The 17,345-nt window shown below is 43.6% G+C and overlaps 1 protein-coding gene across 2 annotated transcripts in view; it reads left to right on the forward strand.

Moving 5' to 3' along the window:
* Positions 1-17,345, forward strand: part of CREBBP (CREB binding protein) — a 136,970-nt gene that overhangs the window by 57,569 nt on the left and 62,056 nt on the right. For both annotated transcript variants that reach the window (XM_069487007.1, XM_069487008.1), the window contains exon 3: positions 4,642-4,818. In XM_069487007.1, coding sequence (XP_069343108.1) covers positions 4,642-4,818 — 177 coding nt within the window. The remainder of the gene's footprint in view (positions 1-4,641; positions 4,819-17,345) is intronic.

Below are 17,345 nucleotides of genomic sequence, written 5' to 3' on the forward strand. Positions count from 1 at the left end.
ATGTGTTTGAGTTGGACCTGGACACCACGATGTTCACTTTGGTCAGTGGAAAATAGATACAAAATAGGAGTTCAGAAATCAAGACTCTAGAAGCAAATGGCTTTTACCTAAAACTGTAGCCTATGACTGGGGCACGGCCCTTGAGTTCTACCAGGCTCTGCCAGGAGACAGTTTGGGGTTGGGGCAGCCTTGCTTGGGGCCTGTGGGAGGCTGTCTGGCTGCTCTGGCCTTGCTGTTGGCGGGCTTGATTGAGGAGAAGCTGGGGCTGGCCCTGGTGCCAGAGATCCGCGCCCTCATAGCCTTGGTCTTATTTGTTTTTGTCATAGTTTAAGTGTGAACTTTTTCCTCTGTTTTAAAAAATGTGCACCTGCAGGCCAGGCCCGGTGGCTCAGGCCTGTAATCCTAGCACTCTGGGAGGCCGAGGCCGGAGGATCGTTTGAGCTTAGGAGTTCGAGACCAGCCTAAGCAAGGTTGAGACCCCATGTCTACTAAAAAAAATAGAAAGAAATTAGCTGGACAACTGAAAATATGTAGAAAAAATTAGCCAGGCATGGTGGCGCATGTCTGTAGTCCCAGCTACTCCAGAGACTGAGGCAGAAGGGATTGCTTGAGCCCAGAAGTTTGAGGTTGTTGTGGGCTAGGCTAACGCCATAGCACTCTAGCCTCAGCAACAGAGTGAGACTCTGTCTCAAAAAAAGAAAAGGTGTATCCCTGTGAGTTGAATATTCCTGACTTGGCCTGCGTGATCTTTGACTTTGCCTTGGTTCTCACCTTGTGAGAACCAAAACCATGTTGAAACTGTTTCCTTTGTTGTGTTATCCCACGGCCAAGAAGAAAAGTTGCGAACAGATTTCCTGATGAGGTCTGTTAGAGTGTTCCCAAACATGCCTGGTCACCTTTGAAATTGACCAGTTTAGAAGGGTGCCCCAGAGTCTTAACCAGGCAAGTATCAGCGACCTGACCAGACACACTCACCCTATTTTCACCCTAGCAAGATGATCTTAGGAAAATTGTCAAAAGTATTTGGAAAGTTTTAGAAATAATTCATTTTTAAGCGAGACGGTCTCACTCTGTTGCCCAGGCTGGAGTGCAGTGGTGTAATCATAGCTCACTGCAGCCTCAAACTCCTAGGCACAAGTGATCCTCCTGCCTCAGCCTCCCAAGTAGCTGGGACTACAGGTGGACACCACCACGGCTGGCTAATTTTTTTAATTTTTTATACAGATGGGGTCTTGCTATGTTGACCAAGCCGATCTCAAACCACTGGCCTCAGCCTCACAAAGTGCTGGGATTACAGGTGTGAACCACGGCGCCCAGTCAGAAAGAAATTGTTTGAAACAGGTCAGATGAACTTTGAGACCCAAGGACCCCTTTGGGAGTTCATTGGCATCTTGGTATTTATTTCCCTCTCTTCACTGAAGGGGTGATACAACCTGGTCGTTTGGTGTGAGTGGAGCATAGTTACCTGTCCCCTTCCTCTACCACCAATCCACTTTGGTTAGTCGATACCGGTCATATCCTAATTAAATCAGAAACTCCTTGTGACATTGATTTTCTTATTTGCCAAATTGGAGGATATAAGGCGCAAACTCCCTGACAAGTGGAAAAGTTGCATCTACACATGCTCGGAACTGGGCTTGGCTCATGGTAGGCACTTGGTAAATACTGGCTGACTTCAAGGATGGATTGATCAAGCATCAATGAATGCATGTGTTCTGACATATTTGGTCCAACGTAGAGAAATTAGGCACTGAGGGGGAAAAGCTGTAATTTTTGTTTTTGTTCTTGTTTATCAAATTCTGGGCCTCTAAGAACAGTGTTTCAGCAGTTTGATTATGTGTAAAAAAACAAATTCTGAGAGTGGTAATTGCTACACGTAATTAATATAATGTAGTACTTTCTGAAAATATAAATTCCTACTTCAGTTCTTATGAGTTTTAGATAACAATTGAAAGAACCTAGTTGAGAATCAGAAATGCCCTTTATATTTTCTGAGCCACCATCTCACCTTGATAAAATCATTTGAACTCAGAGTTGAGCCTGGTTCATAGGCTTGGAGAAGAATTTGTGTCGCAGTTTACTGAAGTAGAAATTGATCCTTTTCAAAAAGGTGAGACATGTCAGCTATGAGGGCTTCGTGTGGAAGGAAACCACCTGTGTATGAAATGCACAGAGCAAGGTCTTTTTGGTGACACTTAGTTTTATTTGTATTTTTATGTGGGTAAGTTGTGTTGAGCATGGATTTGTTTGCATCCTAGACTTCCAGCGCTGAAAGAAATAATGTGATCTGCCTACTCTCATCTTACAGTAGGCAAGGAGATCAAAGTCCCTAGAAGGAATGTAAATTACCTAAAGTGGACACACTGGTGAGGCTGGTGGAGCGAACAGAGCTCTGATTTGAATGAAAACTCTCACATCTGAGAGGTCTTCCCTTAGTTGAGCCCTTTTCCCAGTCTGACATCAAACAGACCACAACATCAGGAATGCAGAGCGTGCCTTAGACAGCAGGTAGAATATTACAACTTTGTGAAAAAGCAAACGCAGGCAACTTGAACATCCAGTTTCTTGATGATTAGTCTTTGTTCCTTCATAGGGGGAAAGGTAAGCATTGGGATATCACCTTGGGGATTCCTGAAATTACCTGTGGAGGTGGGATCTGAGGAGTCATGAGGGAGTCTGGCCTGGGTCTGTTGATTGGAGGAATTCTGGGGAGTTTGCAGGCCCTTGTGGAAATATAGCAGAGGGTTCCTCCTTCCCATTCTTGCCTTTATCTACTTTATATTTTATTTTACTTAAAATTTTTAAAAAACTTTATCATGGGAAATTTTACACATGTACAGTGTTAGAGAGGATAATATAACCCCATGTACTTATCACCTGTCACATGGTTAGCAGTTAAGACTATGTTACCAGTCTCTCTTCATTTATGCCCCTCTCGTGCCACCTCCTCCTGCCTTGGTGGATTGAATTTGACTCTTGAGCAACTCAGTAGTTAGGGGTGCCAACCTGAACAGTCAAAAATCTGTGTATAACTTTTTTTTTTTTTTGAGACAGAGTCTCTCTCTGTTGCCCCGGCTAGAGTGTCATGGCGTCAGCTCACAGAAACCTCAAATTCCTGGGCTCAAGTGATCCTGCTGCCTCAGCCTCCCGAGTAGCTGGGACTACAGGCATGTGCCACCATGCCCGGCTAATTTTTCTGTATATATTTTTAGCTGTCCATATAATTTCTTTCTATTTTTAGTAGAGACAGGGTCTCGCTCTTGCTCAGGCTGGTCTCGAACTCCTGAACTCAAACAATCCACCCGCCTCAGCCTCCCAGAGTGCTAGGATTATAGGCATGAGCCACCGCGCCGGCCTGTGTATAACTTTTTGACTTCCCAAAATTTAACTCATAATGGCCTACTTTTGACCAGATGCCTTACCAGTAACATAAACAGTTGATTAACACTAATTCTGTATGTTATATGTATTATATACTTTATTCTTAACCATAAAATAAGCTAGAGAGAAAAAGATGTTATTAAGAAAATCCTAAGGAAGAGAAAATATATTTACTATTTGTTAAGTGGAAGTAGATCATCATAAAGGTCTTCATCCTCATTGTTTTCACGTTGAGTAGGCTGAGGAGGAAGAGGAGTTGGTCTTGTTGCCTTGGGAGTGTCAGAGGCAGAAGGGCTGGAAGGGGGGACAGAAGAGATTTAGTTTTAAAAATTTGTATATAAGTGGACCTGTGCAATTCAAACCCGTGTTGTTCAAGAATCAACTGTACTTTAAAGCAAATCCCAGACATTGTATCATTTCATTGCCAATATAGTGTGCATTTTGAACTAATAGAAACTTAGTTCAAATCTGATGGAGAACCTAAAAGAAAATGATTACTTATGGGGTAATTAAGTATTAAACCGAAGGAATTCCCCTTGGTCAGCAAATCTGGAAGGTTTTGTTTCCTAAATGGTTTTCCTTGTTTGGGTTTGGTTGTTTTTTGTTTTTTTGTTTTTTTTGAGACAGAGTCTCACTCTGTTGCCCAGGCTATAGAGTGCCATGACATCAGCCTAGCTCACAGCAACCTCAAACTCCTGTGCTCATGGGATCCTCTTGCCTCAGGGGCTCACCACCATGCCCAGCTAATTTTTTGTTTCTATTTTTAGTTACCAGGCTAATGTTTTTATTTCTTTTAGTAGAAAGGGAGGTCTCACTCTTGCTGAAGCTGGTCTTGAACTCCTGACCTTGAGCGATCCTCCAGCCTTGACCTCCCACAGTGCTGTGATTATAGGCGTGGGCCACCGCACCCAGCCCCAAATGGTTTTCTTGACATGTTGGTGCCATTGTTGGGGTAGGAGGGGTTGGGACACTGGGTATGGCCAAGGGTTAGGGTAAAACAATGCTGCCCCTTCTGAGATGGTGTTTAGAATGAGGAGAGAGATGTAGCTGTGTTTGGAGTAGTATGTAGCCTTTTGAGCAACTTGCTCTGTTAATAATCCTAACTGTGAATCCTGATAATGAACCTTTAATTTATAACTGAAATGAGAGTTTCTCGGGAAATAACATTTTTTCTTCAGTGGTCCAGGTAAACATTTCTGAGGCTCTTCCTTTTGTATGTGATTGCATCATGGCAGCTAATAATGCTGCTTCTTGTTCCAGATGGGAATGACCGGTAACACAAGTCCGTTCGGACAGCCCTTTAGTCAAGCTGGAGGGCAGCAAATGGGAGCCACTGGAGTGAACGCCCAGTTACCTGGCAAGCAGAGCATGGTCAACAGTTTGCCTGCCTTCCCCACAGATATCAAGAATGCTTCAGTCACCACTGTGCCAAATATGGTAAGCTGCTCTTGGCTCTCGGTGCTGTGGGTCTCCAGTGGGTGCCTTGCTCTTTGGATTTTTATCATGCTCGTAGTAAAAGTCAATAACTAAGAGTGTGTCAGTAGATTCTAGGAAGAGAACCTATGTTTCTTATGTGTAACTCTCTAAATGGCCAAATTTTCTGTGATGAGCTGGCAGTGGGAGGGACAGGGAAGATGATTGAGCCGCCTCTGGCAGGCTCCCTTTGTTGATGGAGAGAATCGCACATGGGAATGATTAACCTTCCTCCCCAGGATCACAAGAAGCAGAGAGAGACTGCCATTGTTTACACTTCCTGTGCGTTAGTGGGTCGACAGTGTCAGCAGAAGCCCATTGATTTGTGTTACAGTCAAATGAAGGATATTTATCTTCTGAGAACTATTTGTGTTGAGTAGATGGATGTTATATCTGACATGATAGATGATTTCACGTGTCTTCTTTCTCCCTGAGAACGTCTGAGGTTTCCCATCTATAAAATAGAAGCTATCCTTATAACTTCCCAATGTAACAAACCAAGGTGTTAGTAGGAAAATAGCTCCTTTGCATCTCAAAATAGAATCTCTGTTAATTCAGGACTCAGAGGGGGAATGCGTTCTTCTGTTGACCTCACTGTGCACACATCAGCTGCTTCGTGTCTGAGGGCATTTGCTGGTCAGTAAAGACCATGAGCAACCACCTCTCTTACCTGTGCTTGGTGTCGGGAACCTGACCTTCCAAGTTTGCCCTTCATGTATTTCTGCAGACTCAGAAGAAAGCAAGGGCATTATGTTCAGAAAAGGTTGGTTTTTATTTTGTTTTTGTGGGTTTTTGTTTTTTGGGTTTTGTGTTTTGTTTTTTTGAGACAGTCTCACTCTATTGCCTGGGCTAGAGTGCTGTGGCGTCAGCCCAGCTCACAGCAACCTCAAACTCCTGGGCTCAAGCAATCCTCCTGCCTCAGCCTCCCCAGTACCTGGGACTATAGGTGCGCACCACAATGCCCAGCTGATTTTTTCTATTTTTCGTAGAGATGGGGTCTCACTCTTGCTCAGGCTGGTCTTGAACTCCTAACACCAAGTAATCCTCCTGCCTTGGCCTCCCGGAGTGCTAGGATTACAGTGTGAACCACCGTGCCGGGCCTAGGTTTTTGGTTTTTAAAAACTTTATTTTGAAGTATTTGTTGTAAAGATAATACAGAGAATTCCTGTATATCCTGTACCTCATCCAGCTTCTCCGCTCACATCTCATACAGCCATGGTACGTTTGTCAATACTAAGAAATTGACATAGTTTACAGTGCTTAGGAGTTTTGAATCTGTTGGGAAGCAGGGAGAATTGGGTCTCTTTCTCTTTGTGCTTGATAAAATCAGAAAACAGGAATGGTGAGGTGTCTTTGGCCAGGTGCTAGCTCTTTTTGCTACATTCTTCTTTGAAAAGAAGAAGGGAGGTGGGTATGTACATGTAATAAAACTTGTTCTCAGAGCTACAAAAAAGTCTTGACGTTCTTACCACTTCTTCATTTCTTCCCCCTATAACTTTCCTTGATCTGCTTCTCTCTTTCCAGTACTTTTTGTTGCCAGGATTGTCCTGTTCCTGAAGTCCAGATCCAGAACTTAAAGCGAAGCCCAGACCTCCCTTAGCTCAGCCCCGTGAGCTCTAGGAACAGCGTTGGTCTTCACAAAGCTGGGATCCGGCACCACACACTTCCTGGTCTCTCCTGCTTTTCCTTTTCTACTTCTCGCTGAAAGGACGGTAGCGTGGACTCTAGTGCTGGCCATCATCGCTGCGCCTGCGCAGGAACCAAGAGCACATTTTGGCTTCGCAGTGAAAGCATTTGCTTTTCCACGATGTGCCGTGCTTTACAGTCAGCGAAACCGTGACCTAACATTTTCCTTCCCTTTCTCTTTTAAAATCTCCAGCCCCACTTCACCGTCCTCTCTCCTTTACTGACAACTCAGTGACAGAATCCCTTCACTCTCAGTCCTTCTGCTGCCTCTGCCGCCGCTCCAGAGGCCTGAGCTTGCCCAGTGTAGTGTGCTTGTTCAGCTCGTTTTCTTCACCCACATCGGGGCCAGAGCCCTCTGGTCTGTGGCTGGGTTTCTCTCTGCTGTGGGGCTGGCCTGTGCCCTCTGGGATGTTGGGCAGCACCCTGGCCGCTGCCCACTCTCCCCCTGATTGGGCTGACCAGACTAGTATCCCTGGGGGCACAGTCACCCCAGCTGAGAATTCCAGCTCTGGAGAATAGTTAAGGGAGGCGTCTGTCTTCCAGACATCTGGCAGAAATACAACCAGTTCTTTCCTTCTCTGTCCCTGTCTGTGTGTTTTTTTCTCTTTCTCTTCTTCTTCTCTTTCTCTTTCTTTTTTGGTCTTCTCAGGATCATGGTAAACTGAGGAAGCATTTTTGTCCATGGGAGCTGCACTGCTTGCCTAGTGGCTGCCTTCCTGCCAGAACCCACGTGGACTTTGAGAGATCCACAGCACATGCCTTTGGAGGTTGCCTTTGAGCGACCCCTCTGCCGTTTACCTGCAGCACTGTGCCCTCGTGTCTGTGAGGCCACATGACCAGGAACAGGCTTCAGTGCTTCACGTGGGTATAGGAGCCAGAGAGAACTGGCAGGGAGATGGGCGCCAGCACCACAAGGTTTGCCTGGCATCTGTCTGCATGATCTCATGCCCTCTGTTTTGCCTTATTCCTGCAACAACCTCTTGAGGGACAGCATTCCAGGTCCCATTTTATAGCTGAGGAAATTGAGGACCCTGATGGGTTTTGGTTGTTCAAGACTGTGGAGCTTCTTGTCTGCACAACCAAAAGCTCTTTTTAGATTGCATCCTGTGTTTCTGCAGCCTTGAGCCCGACCCGGGCGTGTTTCACCAGCCTGTGCTTACAAGTGGCTTATCTGTAGTTCATCGAATGTGTTTTGTGGTCTTCCTTGAATTTTTTGAATTATATCTGGCCTCTTGAAATCCACAGATTTTTGCATGGTGAGCATAAGCAATCACAGAAAATCTAGGTCTATTTAATGAAAAAAGGAAAAATATGAAGCCTCGAACTTAACTTACAGTTTTGGTCATGCTTTAGGATGTGATCTTTTGAAACCCAACCAAATTTGGTACCAAACAATTCAAGTCAGGGCCCTGATGCCCAATCACCTGGTGCCCTGGTTGAGCTTTTCATGGAATGATTTAAGCCACATGGTTAGTGACCAAGGAACTCTTGCTTTTCTCTCCTCCTTGTTTCTATAGGATTCTGGCATCATTCAGCAGAGTTGAAAAAGGGGAAAGATGTGGTCATTCATTTAATTTGTTGCATTTGCTGAGTGCCTTCTGTGGGCCCAGGTGCTGGAGTAGGCACATAGGATGCAGGTGTAAGTGGTGTAGAGCTTTCCACTGTCATGGAATTGGGGGTGTGGTGGCAGGCAATAACATAGCTGCTCTGAAAGGTCTGAGTAGCAGCAGGATTGAGATTGACACGGGGACCTCCTTAGGTGGAGCCATCAGAGAAGGCCACACTGAGGAAGGGAGGTTGAAAGGCAAGATTAGAAAGTTGGGAAGAAGCCCCAGGTACCAGGAGAGTGTTGGCTTGTGTATGAACTGGCAGAGGTCCAGTGGGAAAGGCACCTTGGAGAAAGGGGGGAGCAGTGTGAGTAGAAGTTGGGGAGCAGGAGCCAGCTCAGGGGTGCTTTGGATGAAAGGAGGACCATTGGCTTGCAGGGAGATGATTTGAAGTCTTTATGTGTTCAGAGCTTGTTCTGGCTGCCGTGTGGAGACATGAACTGGAGGAGGAGAGTGCACACCTGCAGTGGTCTAAGCTGGAGGAGATACTAGCTTGGATGCATCTGGTTATAGTGGGGACAGTAGACTCGGAGACTCAGTGCACTTTGCCACTAGGGTGGGGGTGTGGGTGAGCGGTGATGTGTCGGGTGGGGCATCACTTACTCAGCTGGGGAGGAATAGACTTGGAGAAGCAGGCAAGGGAGGGCACAGATGACTACATTTTGGAGATGCTGGGGACGTCTAGGGGGTGCCAGGCAGGCGGGTGGGAGCATGAGGAGGGCAGCCACTGTCCATCAGGGAGTCAGCAGGACACACGTTACATACAGCCAGCAAAAGCTGTGGAGTGCATGGCATGGCTCAGGGAGAGCTAGAGACCAGGTAGGGGGAAGGGGACAGCAAGGGAATAATGTCACAGCAGAGAGGGGACAACATTTGAATTGGAGGACATGGTGGCTGCCGAGATGCTGAGTAAGCCAAGGGCAGGCAGAGCAGCATCAGAATGCACAGGTCAGCCCATGGGAAGGTCTGCTGTGATCGAGCAGTGTGGGCTGCCTTTCCCTGGGAGACCAAGGGATGACCGTGCTCTGTTGTCACCCCCGCAACCTCCCCAGCCATTGTCACCCTCTAGGATGTGCTGTCAGAGCTCCAGAAGGTTTAGAGCCCCTGTTACCAATAGCATCATTCTTGAGGACTGACAGTCACAGTATAATACATTCAAAAGGAAATAATATCTTTTCCTAAATTTTCAGATGTATCTCATTACAATTCTGACTTTGGCCATTTTATTTGTGATTTCTTTAATTGTACAGACTTGCAAGGTTTGTTAGAAATGTCACCATATTATTTCATGATTCTAAGACACATCTTCTTTGCACATCTCCACAAAGATGAACTTCACTGAAATCAGGATGTATATTGGAGTCAGTTGAGTCTTAGATATAATGAAATATAGCATGTATCCTATTTTACATGATCATAAATGAATTAATAAGAGTGAAATGTTATTATTAAACATTTATATTTACTGTACAGTTTTCTGTGACAGCTTACATGGATGTAAGAATTTAAAAATTATTTGAGTTTTATTGACAAAGGAAGACGAACAGGTTTTGTTAGAGGTCGAAGCTGGATCAGCTTTTTGTAGATTGTGTTTGAGCCCGAGCCATCTCAGAGGAGAGATGTGCACACAGGAAGTTGAAGCCACGAGAGTGAGTGAGGAGGAGGGAGAGGAGTTCGAGTCCTTTCGGAAGAGGCACCCACTTGATTCCTGGTGACATTGTCTTCCTTACGCTTTGGATGGGGCTTTCTGCCGTCATCAGGAAGTGCTGTGTGGAAGCAGGGCGTGTCTCGGACTGGGAACGTTTAGTGACCAGAGGGGGCCTCATCTTCAGGTTCACCCATGTGGTCTCCTGCAAGGGTTATTTCTAATACGAGGTTTGTATATGTGACTTTTTTTTTTTTTTAAAGAAAAATTAAAAATTACATCATGGAGACTTCACCATTCTTAAAGTTATGATGCAAGAGATTCATCAAGGAATGTTACTTATTTAAAACTGCTCATGAGAATGATGTTAGGATTTTTGTTTTGATCATGTGTAAGAATTTTGAAGTGGAGATTTTGGACAAGGCCCCCAGGCAGCTGCTGATAAACATCTGCAAACGGAAGGCAAGTGTGGCTGGAGGACTATCGGGATGGGCGGGTAGAAGAGTTGTCTTCTGTGTCCTGCCAGGATAACACAGCTGGGACAGTGATGTTGGCAGCACTTGAGTTGCGGGCCATAGGCTGTGAGCCTTCCAGGAATGCCCATGTGGCTTGGGGTTCATTCTGTATCTGTGTGTCTCCAACCATGTCTGTGGCCCCACCTCCGTCACAGTGACTGGTGGTTCCTGGGCCTCACCTAGTCTTCTGAATTCAAAATCTCTTAGGAGAAAGGTGAGGTCTGTGTTTTTGTGATCACTATTGCTTGTGAAACTTTAGGTTTTTTCATTCTCGGTTTCCTAGTTTATGCCACCTGATTCCCTGTAATACAATTCAGATAATTCCCAAATAGATGGGCTTCTCTTATACTGGAAACTGCAGGGGTTTTTGGTATTTTTTTTATGGTTTTTTTTTTTAAAAACTTTTTTTAGAGACAGTCTTGCTCTGTCACCCAGGCTGCAGTGCAGTGGCATCATCATAGCTCACTTGCAGCCTCAAACTCCTGGGCTGAAGGATCCTCCTGCCTCAGCTTCTTGAGTAGCTAGGACTATAGGCACGTGCTATCACACCTGACTAATTATTAAAAATTTTTTTGTAGAGATGTAGTATCGCTGTGTTGTCCAGGCTGGTCTTGAACTCCTGGCCTCAAGCTATCCTCCCACCTCAGCTCCAGAAGTCCTGGGATTATAGACATGAGCCACCATACCTGGCTGAATCTTCAGTTTTGAACAAACTCCTATGGTAATTCTGATGTAGAATAAAGTTTGTGAGAGCCACTGTCCTCTGAAATGTCAGTGACCTAGTGACCAGCTGTCCCACTGTGGTGTGGGCTTATTTTTTTGGTCTGTGTGTGTCCACTTTGGTACTTCAGAAGCCTTTACTGATCTCTTCCTCTCCCAACCTTATTTGTCATATTCTCATAATTTTCTGACTCCCATGTCTAGATTTTGATTGTGGAGGGATCCAGACTTGAACAGGCTGCACAGGTTTAAGCTTCATGAATGCACGGGTCTCTCTCTCTCTGTTATCATCTTTGATGGGCTCTACAAAAACTCCTTTGTGTTTTGGTTTCCTTGCCCAAATACGTGTTTCTTGTCATTATACACAAGCTCCTTTCACTTCACAAGTAGAAATTTTAGAAATCACTGCTTTTCTAATATTTCCCTCTATCCGAGGACTAAAGAGAGTCTTTATACAGTTCCTATGGAGACAGTGGGTGAGTAGTTAGGTCACCTCTTCACCATAACGGCAGTTTCTATATAAAACCACACTGTGATTATGAATTGTGTCTCATAATATGAATTGAATTGGAAAACATGGGGAAAGGTTTGGAAGTAAGCCTTTGTCCATGATTATTAGCAATTTAGGTGTTTGTGTAATTTTAAGAGTTTGCATCTGTCACCTCCATCTTATTGCCTCTACTTGCATCCTGAAGATTGCTGAGATGTGTATGCAGGGCCTTGGAAGAATAACCTTTAGTCTCATATTCTAAACAGCTAAATATAAATTCTTTCTTTTGTTTAAACTTATCCCTGTTTGTTTTGGCAAGAAATTACAGCTGGAAAACATAATCTAAGAACAAAATACGATATATGACATGTTGCAAATAACAGGAAACGGTAAACTGAGAAAAATTAGCCAGTCCTTGGTATCACGTACAACCCTGCGCATTGCAAGTACTCAGCCAAGATCATTTAACTTTGTTTCCAGTGTGAATTTCCCATTGACTGACAGCGTCTTTGCTAGAGTCTGATTAGTATAGCCTTTCTTCAATGTAATCTCCCAGGTAGAAGCATAAATTATCTCAAAGATACTCAGTTCTTTCACTTCATATAGAGACCCAGTCAGAAGATTCTTTATGTGTAAACAAGATATACTGCACACTTAACTAACAGCTAGCACTGCAACTTCTGCCTTCCTGTTAGTAGTACATATTTGGGATATTTACCAGGCGTTTCTAGGAATGAAGTGACTGTTAGAAGAAGTCAGTAGCCCATTTAACGGGTCTGTCTGGGAGAGCCACAGCCAGCAGTCATGTAAATATGACACTTCACCACATCTGCAGGTACAAGCCACGCCAGTCTCTTCACAACCCAGATCACCCCAATTTGCTTTTGCCCTTTCCACAGTCATCTCAAATGGCCCTACACTTCAAGTCAACAAAAAACAATCTGTCCAGTGACTAATTTGCTAAGTTACCAGAAACTTACTGTAATAAGTATTCTTGAAGAATATGTTTATATATATATATATATATATATTGACAGTATTCAAGAATATTCCTTTTGAAAGGTTTTTTTAATAAATTGGTAATTCTCATGAACTGGTCATTTGATGAATGAGCCTGATGCTTCATGAAACCCTATAACTCAATTGAGAACTGCTGGTCTAGTGGGCCTGTCACTTCGACCATAGGAATAGATCCAGCACCTTTTAGGGTTTCTTTGTGCAGTAGCAAGTAACCCCCATGCCTCCTAGGTAGACCTGCTCTCCAGTTCTGAAGTCTGCGGGCTTGGGCAAGGGGGAGGGAGGGAGTGGCAGATTCACCCGGGGTCCACCCTGGGTTGGGTTTCTCAGGATGAGCCGTACCTCTGGCTCAGGCTCACCTATTGCCTTTCCCGCTTGCCTTAGCCATTTGCTCTTCACTTAAAAATCACAGCTTTTCCATGTGGAAGATTACCTATAAATCATTCTGGTCCAGCTTGCCCATTTGAAGTTATTTCCCTATTGAATTTAGATCTTAAATTTTAAGATAATCTTATTTTTTTTAAATCAGTAAGCACCAAGCAAAAAGAATAAAACACAGAGACGTTATTCCTTCCATCCAAATAGCTGTGTTCTGTTTCTTACCAGTGGAACTTTATCATGTCATGGGTGATTATCACTTCTTCCCAGGTTGACAGCTGTGTACATTTAGTGAGCATTTTCTTTGTTTTATGATTCTAAAGCTTTGCATACCCAGCTGCTGTAGGGTCCTTCTGGAGGAATCAGAGCAAATGCAGAGCCATCCCTAATTCTACCTGGTTTGCTTCGGTGTCCTTTCCTTTGCTTTTTCTTTTCCTTTTCCTTCTCTTTCTCCTTTTCTCTTTTCCCTTTTCCCTTTCCCTTTCCCTTTCCTTTCTTTTCCAACAGGATCTCACCCTATTGCGCAGGCTACAGTGCAGTAGCATCATCAGAACTCTCTGCTTACTTGAACTCCTGGGCTCAAGCAACTTGCCCACCTCAGCCTCCCGAGTAGCTGAGACTACAGGCATGCACCACCATGCTCGGCTAATTTTACTATTTTTTTTTTTTCTTTTTTAGAGGTGGGGTCTTGCTGTGTTGCCCAGGCTGATCTCAAATTCCTGACCTAGAGCAATCCTCCTGCCTTGGCCTCCCAAAGTGCTGGGATTACAGGCGTGAGCTACTTACTACACCTGGGCTGGTGTCGTTTTCTCATTCTGAGTGGAGGTTGTGCAGGAGTCAAGTTTCTGTGTTGGGGGGGCATGTCCTAGGAGTGTGGGTTTGGGCCCTGTTGGGATGTGGAAGGTTGGAGCCGCCTTGCTATCAGGGGCCAACTCTAGGAATCCTAGCCCATTGTCAGTTTGGGAAGCAGTGTCATGGACAGAGGAAATGCTTCCCCTTCCCTGTTCTTTCTTGGTTGGTCTTGTCTTACTGGTTCAAACACAAAAGTCCTTTGAAAACATTATAATCTACTCTTGGACGCATAATGGAAAATAACTTATTTTTCTATGAGGAATGCCATATTAAACTTTATTGTACATATTCTTTATGGACATCTCTATTATGTCCTTAGGATAGAATACACAGCATAGAGGAAAAATAGAATTGGGGCTAAAATTTATCCAAAACCTATGTACAGTAATAATCCTAATAAAAATATATGTTAGGCAGGCATAGTGGACCGGCACAGAGGACTTGAGAACAAAAGATGGGCCAAGGGGAGGAGGAGAAATAATACCTGCATTATTATTTGCTTTGTCTTGTGTGTTTCAGATATTTTTTCCCTGGTTTGTTGATTGCCTTTATATTTGTTCCTGTGGTTTCAGTTTTTATTTAGTCTGAACTCTCACCTTTTGCCTTTATGGTACAGTCCTTTGCTGCATCAGAGTCACTCATGCAGATTTTCTTCTAACTGTTGTCCAGGCTGACCTCACTCTCCTGGGCCTAAGTGATCCTCCTGCCTCAGCCTCTCAAGTAGCTGGGAGTACAGGCACATACCACTGCACCTGACTTCTTAAACGTTTTATTTTATTCTCATTGTAAAGGTACATACATGTTAGTTTTGGAAATTTTGGGACAAATATAAATCTAAAAATAATAAAACATCTCCATGGAACTTCACTTAGCAAATAGAAATGCCTATGGCTCTTCTGCAGACTTGTGTGGGACCAGGGGCAGGAAAGGCAAATCTGTGTTTTAAGAGTTATTATTGGCCGGGCGCGGTGGCTCACGCCTGTAATCCTAGCACTCTGGGAGGCCGAGGTGGGCGGATCGTTTGAGCTCAGGAGTTCGAGACCAGCCTGAGCAAGAGCGACACCCCATCTCTACTAAAAAAAATAGAAAGAAATTATATGGACAGCTAAAAATATATAGAGAAAAAATTAGCAAGGGAATGGTGGTGCATGCCTGTAGTCCCAGCTACTCGGGAGGCTGAGACAGGAGGATCACTTGAGCTCAGGAGTTTGAGGTTGCTGTGAGCTAGGCTGACGCCACGGCACTCACTCTAGCCTGGGCAACAGAGTGAGACTCTGTCTCAAAAAAAAAAAAAAAAAAAAAAAAAAAAAAAAAGAGTTATTATTGGTAATAGGAACCACTGCTTTGTGGTGTTTTGTTTTGTTTTTTAATGAGAGACAGGATCTCACTCTGTTGCCCAGGCTGGAGTGCAGTGGCACAATCATAGATTGCTGTAATGTCAAATTCTTGGGCTCAAGTGATCCTACCCTTTCAGCCTCCCAAGTAACAGGTACATGCCACTGCACCCAGCTAATTTTTTGTCCTTTTCTTTTTAATAGACAGGGTCTCTGGATGTTGCCCAGGCTGGTTTCGAACTCCTGGACTCAAGCAGTCTTCCCACCTTGACTTCTCTAAGCACTGGGATTATAGGCATGAGCCACTGCATCAGGCCCCAGTTATCTTTTTTTAATCTCATCTATGTTAATAGATTTTAAAAATGCTTCATTTTTTTTATTGTCATTTCTTTGATGATTAGTAAGGTAGAACTGGTTTTTGAAACAGATTTTCTTTTTTTTTTTTTTCTTTGTAGCATGAGGTGCTGTTTTGTTTTGTTTTGTTTTGTTTTATTTTATTTTTTTTGAGACAAGAGTTTTGCACTGTTGCCCGGGCTGGATGGAGTACAGTGGCATCATCATAGCTCACTGCAACCTCTGACTCCTGGGCTCAAGTGATCTTGCCTCAGCCTCCTGAGTAAGTGGGACTACAGGCACATGCCACCACGCCCAGCTAATTTTCCTATTTTTTACAGAAATGGGGTCTCGCTCTTGCTCAGGCTGGTCTTGAACTCAAAGGATACTCCTGCCTCGGTCTCCCAAAGTGTTAGGATTACAGGCGTGAGCCACCTTGCCTGCTGAAGCAGCTTTATGTATTTATTTATTCTTAGAGATAAGGTCTCATTCTGTCCTCCAGACTGAAGTACAGTGATGTGATCATAGCTCATGAAACAGCTTTATTGAGATATAATTCATGTACCATACAATTCCCTCTTTTAAAGTGCACGATTCAATAGTATTTAGTGTATTGTATAACCATCACCACAGTCGATTTTAAACTATTTTCATCACTCCAGAAAGAAACCCTGTACCATTAGCAATCATTCCCTATTTCCCCCAAACCCCCAGCCCCAGCTGACCACTAAGCTATTTTCTGTCCCTATAGATTTATTTCTTCTGGACACTTTATAGAAATGGAAGCATACAGCATGTGACTGGCTCTTTTCACTAAGCATAATGTTTTTAAGGCTGATGTTGCAGCACCTGTCAGTACTTCCTTTTTTGTGGTTGGGTAGTAGTCCACTTTGGATATGTACCACCTTTTACTTTTCCACTCATCAGTTGGTCATTTTAGTTGTTTCCACTTTTAGCCATTGTGAAAAATGCTGATACAAACATTTTTTACATATTTGTGTGTGAACATGTATTTTGATTTCTCTAGGAGTGGAATTGCAGAGTGAAACAGTAATTCTGTGTTTGACCTTTTGAGGAATTGCCAGACTGTTTTCCAAAGTGGCTGCACCATTTTACATTCCCATCACTAATGTGTGAGGATTCCAGTTTCTCTACATCCTTGCCCACATTATTGATGTTGGTTAGTGTCTGTCTTTTTATTGTAGTCCTGGTGGGTGTGAGGTGGTACGTGTTTCTGATTTGCCTTTCCCTAGTGGCTAATGATGCCACACATCTTTTCATGTGCTTATGGGGCATTTGTATGTCGTTTTTGGGGAGATACCTATTCAGATCCTTCACCCATTTTTAAAATTGGGCTATATTTGTCTTTTATTGTTGAGTTGTAGGAGTTTTTTATATGTTCTGTATACTAGCTCCTTATCAGACCTATGATTTGCAAATGTTTTCTCCCATTCTTTGGGTTGTCTTTTACTTTCTTAATTATATCCTTTGAAGCATAAAATTTTATGTTTTTTATGAAATCCAATTTATCTCTTTTTTCTTTTATGGCTTGTGCTTTTGGTGACATATCTAAGAAACCAGTGCCTAATCCGAGGTCATGGAAATCTACTCTTGTGCTTTCTTCTGTGTCAGAGTTTTAGCTCTTTAGCTGTAAGTCTCTGGTCCACTTTGAGTTAATTCATGAGTATGGTGTGAAGAAGGGGTCCACGTTCATTCTCCTGCATGTGGCTGGCCAGTTGCCCTGTCCTTTTCACTGCAGTCATTTAAAAAAACTGTTTTTCCCTTCATTGTGTTGCCTTGGCACTGAGGTATAGAACAATTTTGTGTTTTTTATTTCTTTATATTTTGTAAGGTGTCTGTGCATTTTCTTTGCACAACTTTTTGTGGGAATGTATCCTTTATTTTTTTCCTAAG

Source organism: Eulemur rufifrons, chromosome 14 (assembly GCF_041146395.1).
Source record: "Eulemur rufifrons isolate Redbay chromosome 14, OSU_ERuf_1, whole genome shotgun sequence".
In the NCBI taxonomy this organism is placed as follows: domain Eukaryota; kingdom Metazoa; phylum Chordata; class Mammalia; order Primates; family Lemuridae; genus Eulemur; species Eulemur rufifrons.